This window comes from Dreissena polymorpha, chromosome 5, assembly GCF_020536995.1.
Source record: "Dreissena polymorpha isolate Duluth1 chromosome 5, UMN_Dpol_1.0, whole genome shotgun sequence".
NCBI lineage: Eukaryota > Metazoa > Mollusca > Bivalvia > Myida > Dreissenidae > Dreissena > Dreissena polymorpha.
In genome coordinates this window covers 120,515,527-120,527,309 of record NC_068359.1, presented here as the reverse complement: position 1 = coordinate 120,527,309, position 11,783 = coordinate 120,515,527, and the positions used below count along the sequence as shown (strand labels likewise).

At 37.6% G+C, this 11,783-nt stretch overlaps 1 protein-coding gene across 1 annotated transcript; it reads left to right on the top strand.

Annotated features, from left to right (window-relative positions):
- The first annotated feature begins 1,592 nt into the window (after positions 1-1,592).
- Positions 1,593-4,115, top strand: LOC127831674 (uncharacterized). The gene is made up of 2 exons (XM_052356694.1): positions 1,593-1,740; positions 2,803-4,115. The coding sequence occupies exon 2, from the start codon at positions 2,807-2,809 to the stop codon at positions 3,878-3,880; it is 1,074 nt and encodes a 357-aa protein (XP_052212654.1). The 5' UTR covers positions 1,593-1,740; positions 2,803-2,806; the 3' UTR covers positions 3,881-4,115.
- Positions 4,116-11,783: the final 7,668 nt, after the last annotated feature.

Here is an 11,783-nt window from a genome sequence, read left to right as displayed (position 1 = left end):
TATATTTACCAAGTGTGTTTTTTTTAAACAAATTTGAAAAATACAGCTATTTATTTGAGCCTACTGGCGGGAAATTTCTATATCTTGTAAAGGTAAATTAAGGTGAAAATATGGGTTAGAAAGTTAAGCCGCAAAAATACGTCTATCGTTTAGATCACGATAGACTCGATATTATGTTACCAGTATCGTTGTTTATTGGCCAATCTTTGTTCTGACTCTTGGCTTGTAATTCTGACTCATTGTCATACAATCACATGCGAACGATGATAAAACCACTTCTTTAATATCTTACACAATTGGTGTTTAATGTTTATCTGCAACTGTACTTATGTTTCCTTCAATCAGCTGATAACCGACCTTCATACAGTTGCGACCATATACAAGTTGTACATTTATTATACGTTTGCGAAATAAAATGTCGCATATGGGTCGATATACATATATGTATTTGATAACAAATGTGTCAACGTGATTACTGCCACGCAGTCCTTTCCACGTGTTACAGTTGGATGTGAGGCCTGACTATGCGGTTTCGGTATGGTCTGTTATTTGGAAAAGTTCGCAAAAATACTCTGTTATTGTTGGCATATAGTAGAAATAACTCGCTTCAACTGATCTCAATCTGCATAGAACTTCTGTTCGGAGCGCACTCTAGTAAGTTCTGGGTACGGCTTCTCAAACGTATTGCAGTATAGCTGGAAAACATAAGTGAGATACACGTGAAATCCATTAGCATCAATTATATGCTTGAATTGAGTCCTATAGTTACATTCGGTTGTCGTTATCAATGGTCACCGGAAACAATTTGGGAAATCGAAATTTCGAAAATTAAAGTACCCATTTTCTTTAAAAGTTGCCTCTTTTATATCAAGTATGCGATAAATAAAATCGTTGATTAATAATCAATTATGTTTGCTTTAAAATGAGCTTATTTTTACAATGAAATTTGTGAGCGAAATCGGTCTTTTCATGTGATTTTTGCATTTTCCCATTGGATTTTTCATTTGCCAAGGGGATTTTTCATGTTTTCACATCGGATTTATTTTGTCACTTTTTCTGCATGGGATTTTCGAATTTTTTATAAGATTGTTTATTCTAAGTTATCGATTTTAAGCATTCTACCAGTGTTTGTGCAGATTTTTGTTCAATTTTCTTTGAAATAAAAACGTTCCCATTTCTATGTTGGAAAAAATTCCAATGAGAAAAAATCCCACGGGAAAGGATATTTCAAACAAAAAAAAGTTGGCAAAAGAAATCGAAATATTATATTAAAAAAAATATCAATAAATGATCACATAGAAGCATTTTTGCAAACTCTAAAACATGAATACCTTAAAGGAAAAATGTACTTGAGATTGCGAAATTTCGGTTTTGCAAAGTTATTCCGGTAGTCGTTACTCTACGTGTTACACAAGTTTAATGAAACAGTAGAACATGTACGTAGTTCGTCTGTTCGATTCGATTCAATTCCAGGACTAAAACTTTACACGTTGGTGATATTTTTTTCATGTATTAATGAGTCAGTGTCAGAAAATAATAATTATTCGCAGGGGGGGGGGGGGGCTCAGTAACTACCAACTTATAATAATTTCAGTTGGTCTTTTGTTTAAATATAGACATGACATTGAACATTGAACATTGAGCTATCAATCATATTTAGACGTGTCAGGTATTTAGTTGAGTATAAACATGGAGTTCACACTCGATTCAATACTTCCTATCGGATAGGAAACCGTAAAGGTAGGCACTTTTTCTTTATTTGTTTTTATACCATGGCTTGAACCTATCAATACCATAACAGTATCCGATACTCTAAAACTTTAAGGAATTAACTGTCACGAGCTTACTTGTATTCACGATTGGTCAGTAATGTTTATCATCCGAATTCGACGATTTAGAATGCAAAATGATCAGGGATGCTAAATCGTCGAATTCGGATGATAAGAATACCGAATACTTAAGGAAAAAGGAACTAGGAAAAAGGAACCAACTTACTTCACAGGTCATTCGTTGCAACTCGCGTTCGCTAAGTTGTGGTTTTTGGTCGCCCGTGGATTGGTAATAAGGCTATCAAACATCTTAGTCATAAAATATGTATGAGATTACTAATTGGTTCCGCGAGCACTTCTGTTCGGAAATTCAACCAATGGATTGACGTACTATTAAAAACTTGGTCGTAAAATGCAACGGTGGATAAAGAGTTGTCTTCTTTACAAGAGCGCATACCATTAGAATTTAATATAGCGTGCGATTTCATAAGGGATAACGGCTCTTAAATATTCATGACAACGAACTTTTGTTTTACAGCCGATTCTGCGAACCACTTTTTTCGCTTCAAGCGTCTCATTTGACGCGAATTAAATGAAATAAAAACTTGAAATATACTAATATACATGGTTTCCAATTATTACTGATTATTAAGACCGATTGCCCAATTTAAAAATTAAACACGTATATTTTGTGTAATTTCACAACTTAATGCGCTATTTTTGTTCTTCAAATAAAATGACAGACTAGGCCGTCTTCTCAATGTTGGCTTAAAAATCAAATATATATGGATTTGCTGACTTGTCACGACTAACAGTCACTTAAAAAGTTCGACTTTTTACATTCAAAAACATGAACTTTTACTGATAGCAAATTTGGGTTCACCATTAGGGCCTGATACCTTGTATATTCACATGTACACATATGTAATCTTGTGCCTCGCAGCACTTTGCTAGACTTACGGGTCATGCAATATATAATCAGACATTTATAATTGCAAGGTAAGCTTATAGAAGTGCGACCTGTTTCCTTCAGGCCGATGCTAAGCGAAGCGCACTTTGGGGAGCTGAGTAGGCAGGGGTTCACTGTGGTGGAGGATGTGCTCAATGCCGGAGAGTGCGATGCTGCGATTATTCAGTACAGAGCCTGGCTGTCGCAGTTTCGGACGGGCGAATGGCCGCACAGCACACACTCGCTTATTCAGCGCTACAACACTGGGCATATGCAGCCAACATGGAACGTCCGAATGAAATCCAAGAAAGTTTTTGCTCAGTTATGGAACACGGATAAATTACTTTCAAGTTTCGATGCGATCGCCATCGGACGTCCGCCAGAAGATGGCGTGGAAGAATTTCACGTGCCGGGGACTCACTGGCTGCACGTTGACCAGAGTGCAGCACGTGTCGGTCTCCATGCCTACCAGGGAGCCGTGTACCTTGAGGAGGCGGCGGAGGACGACTGGACACTCTTAGTGCTGCAGGGATCGCACCTGCTCCTAGAAGACTTCTACAATAACAACCCTCGCGCACGAATACGCTCGATAACTAACAATTTTTATTCGTTTCTAAAGGAGGAGATAGTTGCTATGAAACAAAAGGGATGTATTGAAAAACGCGTCCCAGTTCCAAAAGGCGGTATGGTACTCTGGGATTCAAGACTTATACATGCAAACACTCGCCCAGTGCAGGGTCGCAAACACACAGGTAGGTGGCGTTTCTGTGTCTTTGTTTCCATGACGCCTGCTATTTGGGCCACTGCAAACGATTTTCGAGATAAACAAGAAGCCTATGAAAGTATTTCAATGACCACGCATTGGTCTTCCCAAGGAATTCGCTTCTTCAACACACATATCCCTTCATACACCAAACAGGATGTAGAGTACCCTAAAGAACTGCCGGATATAGCAAAAACCAGAGAAGCTAAACTAATTTCTGGTGTAATTCGCTTTGACTTTACGGATGGGAAACCCAACGGCAATGAGTTCCGACCACAGTGGTACAAGCCCCGTGCTCGGTTCACCTTTGATGGAGCAGCGAAGATTGTGGGCTGTACGGCAGCCGTTCTTGCATTGACACTCGTGGCTCTACTGGTTTACAGGGGCAGAAGACAATGAGCTCAGCGACTGGCGCCTCTCTCGCATAACAAACGCCACACGACGACGAAAGTGTTGTTTACATTATAATTACAGTTTCTATTGTATGTATGATTCACCTTCCTGAGTGAGCGCATCCGTATTGGTAACTTCGTTATGGTTGTGTGTGTCGTTTAGTTTCTTTTGTTGATGTATTAATTTTAATACATGAATTCAATGTTATAAGTTGTGTGCTAACATAAAACTGTATATGCAGTGGGTACTTATTTCATAAAGGGGATCTATTAGAAGTACCGCTAGCGTATCAAGGCGACCCAACCCATCACATCGCATTGACATAAGTTAACTTCTCCGAAATGGATACATGTGAACATTTGTGTTCGCATATCAAAAGCATGTAGGTAAAAAAAAATAGATTGAAAAATATGCTTTTCCTACACTCGCTTCGTTCTCGAAGACACAAAACAAGTAATAGGTTATATGATATAGGTATTAAAGTCACCCGACCTTATCTAGCAAAGTCTAACCCCTACTATGTACGGTTTTACGAATTTGTGTATTTATAAACCCCGTCAACAGGAATGCATACGCTTCTTATAAAAGCACAGGTATTCAGCAAGACACATATATTTATTTTGTACTAACTGAGCAGACTCTTACGTATAAAAGGGTCTCAACTGGATGTACCGGTATACATGTATATACAGTTGTCCGCGCATTTGGGTATCACACATAAAGATACATGTATCTTCAATCACCCCATCGAGTCCGTCCCTTTCTATTTACTAGTATTGCATTTCCCACAGCAGCAATATAGAAAATTTATCCTTGATACAGAGCTGTCGGTCCATAACTGATCACTGAAGAAAGGGGTTGTGAGGGATTGTTCCTTATACCGCACTTTGTCAAAGAACAGTTGGATTGTTTGAAACAACAAACACAAAGAAATTAATTTAATTACAAAATTGTATTCATGAGTAAAAACGTAAATCATTAAATTAAAAATACAAAACACTATAGGCAGTAAATAGAACGTTGCTTCTATTCATTTCTTCTTTGGCTATCATATATATTAAAACATTTGTAAGGCATAATGCTTTTGTTAAAATAAGCTGAGTGTACGGGTGTCAACGGTATGTATATTCACATTAATCTGGATATATGCTTAACAATTTTCAACAAAAAAGCTTGACAAATGTGCACAGTAATTTACTTTTTTGATCCTATTATCTGAAACATTCCGTAAACATTAAGCATCTTGAACTATGCAGAGATATGTGGAACATCTCAAGGACTGAACTAAATGATTAAACTGCACTGGCCAAATAGTTTCAATATAGGAGCAACAAGGTCACATTGGTAGGCAAAAAGCCTAAGGTTTCATGCATAAACTGTCTGTACATACTGGTCGTGAAGTGGAAGCATATATTCCCATTTAAACCACTGACATTGAAACAGATCCAGTTTAAAACAGATGTATAAAATACTTATTAAATGATCATTTAAGTTTGATTAACTTATCTACCTCCATAACAAAAGTAATGTTGAAAATATCTATCCGTAAAACAAACAGCATTGTCGGTTCTGTGTCGTTTCTTTTTAATTAACTTTCATATAATTCAATAATTCTTTGATTAGTTTTTGGCAAATACACAAAATGTATGTAGGATTTCAATGTAGGATTGACACAACTAACAAAACATACATAATTATCATGACAGTCAGTTTGACAGTATAGTAAGCGTTACACATAGGTATGGAAAGTATACATAGATAGCAAACACTCACACACACTTCAATCTCAGAATAACTACCGGTACATTACATTTCATTGTTAACCGGTGTTCTTTGTTAGGACTATATACACATGAATAAATCACTTGCAACCTGTTTAACATTTTGTTAGTTTGTGCGTTGGGATTACTGTAAAAATGTATTGAACTTATTCAAAAGTGTTCTATGATCTTAAATACATTAGTGAATGCTTAACATAACATAATATGACAATATTTATATAGAATAATTTGTACTTGCACACCTTGTTTCTTACATTAAATGATCTTCAGATCCAATACAGACACAATACAATCTATTATCTATTACATGTTCAGTTTTTACAGATTTAAAAAGACTATGTAAATAAGCAATACATCAGACTTCCACACCCACTGACACGCGAGCTATGACAACATTGCTAGCTGTCTACCGAAGCACACCACCCACCCATGGTTACCACAGCAACATGCAGCACTGGTGCTGACAGCAAACATCTCTGAATACAATCTCAAATGACCATATTAAAAGTTCAACAGTTTTACAATTTTCCAATTAAAACAAATGCCAGACTACTAACTATGTTTATGTTTTCTGCATGATATTTACTTCACTGTAGCTTTGTGACGACCCATTTCAGGTGGTCTTCACTGTCTTGAAGAGAAGCCTAATTATGCATTAACAATCTTAATGAGTTCACTATTTCTATTTGCGCAATTGTACACAATGTAACTGTAAATTGTTGTACACTATCAACCTATGACTTGCATGTCCTACGGTGAACATGCCTTCAAGTTATATGCTCCTACTGCGTCCTCTTTCAAGAGAATTCTCCTCCCAGTGATACTTATGTTCCCTATACAGCCCTCAAAGTTCTATCTATCTATCTATACTGTCTAACTTCCCTTGCGGGTATTATTAACAGGTTCTTACTGTGAGCATTGTCTGTCATAAAGGCCAGGTTTGAAAGTCCTCCTGAAAAAGTAAATTTGCGATGGAAAGTTTGTTTCAATAATCTAGGGTTTGTAAAAGTCAAATGAGTAAGCAGTTATTATATATATGTACTGATAAATAACACAAAAACCAACAAATAATTCATTTACAAAAGAAAAATATTTTCTTCACTAGTTTAAACCTATTTATTAAAGTTCGATTGCATCGAAAGCCTCAGGCTTATATAAACTCTCTCGAGTCCGTTTCCTGGACCTAGAACCAGTACTTGGTGTCTTTGGGGGAAATCTAAAGAACGCTCCCACGTTGGGGATCGGACCCGTGACCTCCCGGTCGCTAGGCGGACACCATATCCATCACACCACGGCGACCTGCTTTTTTGATCGTATTATCTGATACATTCCGCAAACATTAAGCATCTTGAACTGGTAAAATGCAGAGATATGTGGAACATCTCAAGGACTGAACTAAATGACCAAAGTAGATGTCTCCATTAACGTTGAGCATCTGCAAGGGTCCCTGTGATGTTACATGCACAGTCTCGTCCCTATCCACGCTAATGGAGCCAGCCCGTCCCAGTCTGTCCACCACCACCCGGTGCTGAGAGCCATCATTGACCCGAGAACGGGACTTCAGTACGGCCGGACGGGTACCCATGTCAAACCTGAACCATACAAAACACAGCCATGTCAAACCTGAACCATACATAACACATCCATGTCCAACCTGAACCATACATAACACACCTATGTCAAACCTGAACCATACATTGCACATCTGTGTCAACCCTTAAACATAAATAACACACCAATGTCAAACCTGAACCATACATAATACATCCATGTCAAACCTGAACCATACATAACACATCACATTATAGACTGGTACCCCTGTCCAACCTGAACCATACATAACGCAACACATTGTAGAGTACACTTAAGGACCAGTACAAATGTCAAACCTGAACCATACATAACACACCACATTGTAGACTGGTACCGAGGTCAAACCTCAACTAAACATAACACATGACATTGTAGACTGATACCCATGTCAAACCTGAACGCACCACATTGTAGAGTCCACTTACTGACCAGTACAAATGTCAAATCTAAACCATACATAACGCACCACATTGTAGAGTACAGACCAGTACCAATGTCTAGCTAAACTATTAATTACACACCATCTTGTAGAGGAAAGGTCTATACTAAAAGAATTTTGGTGCCAATTGTTACCAATTAGGCCAGGAGTTTGCATCCACAATGGATGTTAAGTCCATAATAGGAAGCACTCTAGACAGCATTCCTTTCAAGTAATACACTGGCACATGGCCGACATGGGTACTGATTATGTACTGATAACCATTCTTAACACAGTTTGCTAATTAATTCAAAAGCTACCTAAATAACTGTTCTGTCAATTTAATCATGTTTCAAGACCAGAAAAAATTAATAACAAGAGGGCCAAGATGGCCCAAGTTCGCTCACCTGAGAGGAGTCGGTTCATTCAATATTTACCAAACGTCAAACTAGACCTAGATATTGTCCAGACAAACATCCTGGTCAAGTTTCATAATTATTGAACCAAAACTCTGGCGTATGGAGTGTTTTTGTTTTTGTAAGATTTAAAATGGTAACCTATATTTTGAGTTGACCCCCTTACCAAACATCAAACTTTGCTTAGAAAAATAATTATTGTGACCAAGATTCATAAAATCTGAAACAAAATTGTGACCTCTAGAGTGTTTACAAGGATTTTGTATAATATAATGAAAATTTGGACAATCTAAGGCCAATAATTATGGCATTAATTATTTGATTTTGCTCATTATCAAACTGGACTGAGATCTTTCAGCAACTTTGATAAAGAATGCTTGAGAAATGTGAATGCTAGAGTGTTTACAAACCAAATGTGGACGGGCGGACGAGGGACAAAGACCATTCCTAAAACCTCACCTGAGCAATCAGGTGAGCTAAAAAGTGTGTTTCACCGATCTGAGCAATTTTCCAACTTGTCCGAGAAATCAATAAAACCAATGTATTGATTAAGTTTCACGATGATTAGGCAAAAAATGTGACTTCTATAGTGATCGATCACAAGGTTTCTCTCTAGTCACATAATGAAAACTGCCCCACCCCCCTGGCAGCCTTGTTTTTTGACCGATCGGGACCATTTGCAAACTCATCTGAGATATATATATAATACCAATCTTTTCACCAAGTTTCATTTTGATTGGGCAAAAATTGTGACTTCTAGAGCTTGTTCACAAGCTTTTTTTACTATATCAATATTATAAGAAAACTGCCCCCCCCCCCACCCGCAGCCATGATATTCAACTGACCGGAACCATTTTCGAACTCAACTCTCATATCAAGGAAACCAATGTTCTGACTAAATTTCATGAAAATTGGCCCAAAAATGTGACTTCTAGAGTTCATATGTTTTCACTATATACATATAGAGAAAAATGCCCCGCCCACTGGCGGCCATGTTTTTTCACCAATCTGGACCATTTTCGAACTCGTCCGAGATATCAATAAAACCAATGTGTTAACCAACTTTCATGATGATTGGGCAAAAATTGTGACTTCTAGAGTGTTTACAAGGTTTCTCTATAGCCAAATAAGGAAAACTGCCCCGCCCACTGGCGGCCATGTTTTTCAACGGACCGGAACCACTTTTGAACTCAACCATCATATCATTCAGACAAACATTTCGACAAAGTAACATGAAGATTGGGCATAAAATGTGACTTCTACAGTGTTAACAAGTTTTTTCTTTTTTTTGACATAGTGACCTAGTTTTTGACCCTGCACGACCCAGTTTCGAACTCGACCGAGATTTCATTGGGACAAAGCTTCTGACCAAGTTTCATGAAGATCGGACAATAAATGTGGCCTCTATAGTGTTTACGAACAAATGTGAACGGACGGACGGACGACGGACAAAGACCGGTCACAAAAGCTCATCTGAGCAATCAGGTGAGCTAAAAAGACAAGAGGGCCTAAAGGTCCAATGTTTTTTGCCATATGATAGTATTGTTGGACATACTAAACGTTAAGTACTAACAAGAAGGCCCTGAAGCGCTGGTGTAGGTTCAAGGTCAACAGTTTAAAGCTGGTAACCTAGTGTTAGACCCAACTTGACCCAGATTTAAACATGGGTTGATATTGTCAAGATATACATTCTGACCATTTTTATCAAGTTTATGTGGCCTATGGAGTGGAAATATTGTTTTCCTAAGATTTGAATTGGTTACCAAATATTTGACACATGTGACCAAGATTCTGACCAAGTTTCATGAATGTGTGGCTTTTACAGTGGCAACAATCTAAAGTTGACAATGCATGTCATGCTTAAAGCGGGTATATACGATTTTTTATATGTGTTTATTTGTAATATATTGATAAAATATGTTACAATTACACAAAATAGACAAGAAAAATTATACATTAAAGCCGAATTTCATAAAATGCAGCAAAGACAAATTAGCGGCCCGAGCCGATTGTGACGAACATATTTTCCTACAATAACCGAAGCATTCGTCTTTGTATTAGGATTGGAGTTCGTGTGTCGTATGAATAGATATCGTTGCAGAAATTCAAATAAACCGTTAAACTAAGTTTAGATTCACATTGTACATGTATGATATACATGCTGGCGAATTCGGCTGTACAGCCGTTTTCAATTTGAGAATTAAATATCTGGCTTATTTCGCATTTTTCGACACATGTTCTTCTTAGATTTTATTTTAATTTATATTGAAATATATATATAATTAGTTTTTTACACATTTTATATAAATTCATAAATATTTGACAAAATCGTATATAACCGCTTTAAGTGAGCTCAACAGGAACATTCTAAATGAATTAAAAGTCATAACCTTGTAGTTTCTAGCCTTATGTGTACAAAAAATGCAAATGTGTGCCCATTTTTGGTGACAATCCAATAAAAACTGTTGGGAAAGGGAGAGAGAAAAACAGCTGAAACAGCTAATGTTATATAATTTAAAGGTCGCAACTGAAATATGCCTTATGTGATAAGTCATAATTGGCTTATATTGTGTCCACAAACACCTTCATAAATTTTCAGTAAAAACTGTCGGATTAAGAAATGGAAATCTTCTAAAAAGACCTATGTTAGATAATCAATTACCAAATCCAGATATGAAGGCGTATCTCTACTCTATTTACCTGTACTCCAGGTATCTGTCCTGAAAGGCTATGGACATGAAGTCTATCTACCTGTACTTCAGGTATCTGTCCTGAAGGGTTATGGACATGTGGTCTATCTACCTGTACTCAAGGTATCTGTCCTGAAAGGCTATGGACATGTAGTCTATCTTCCTGTACTTCAGGTATCTGTCCTGAAGGGCTATGGACATGTAGTCTGTCTACCTGTATTCAAGGTATATATCCTGAAGAGCAATGGACATGTGGTCTATCTACCTGTACTCAAGGTTTCTGTCCTGAAGGGCTATGGACATGTAGTCTATCTACCTTTACTCAAGGTATCAGTCCTGATGGGCTATGGACATTTATGCTATCTACCTGCACTAAAGGTATCAGTCCTGAAGGGCTATGGACATGTAGTCTATCTACCTGTACTCCAGGTATCCTTCCTGGAAGGCTATGAACATGTAATCTATCTACCTGTACTCAAGGTATCCATTCTGAATGGCTATGGACATGTAGTCTATCTACCTGTACTCAAGGTATCTGTCCTGAAGAGCAATGGAAATGTGGTCTATCTACCTGTACTCAAGGTATCTATCCTGAAGGGCTATGGACATGTAGTCTATCTACCTATACTCAAGGTATCAGTCCTGAAGGGCTATGGACATGTAGTCTATCTACCTGTACTCAAGGTATCCATTCTGAATGGCTATGGACATGTAGTCTATCTACCTGTACTCAAGGTATCTATCCTGAAGGGCTATGGACATGTAGTCTATCTACCTATATTCAAGGTATCAGTCCTGAAGAGCTATGGAGATGTGGTCTATCTAACTGTACTCAAGGTATCTGTCCTGATGGGCTATGGACATGTTGTCTATCTACCTGTAATCAAGGTATAAGTCCTGAATGGCTATGGACATGTGGTCTATCTACCTGTACTCTATGTATCAGTCATGAATGGCTATGGACATGTAGTCTATCTACTTGTACTCAAGGTATCCATCCTGAAGGGCTAT

Bases quoted from the DNA above. Each gene is read 5' to 3' on its own strand.
- LOC127831674 (XM_052356694.1), top strand. From the start codon at position 2,807: ATGCTAAGCGAAGCGCACTTTGGGGAGCTGAGTAGGCAGGGGTTCACT.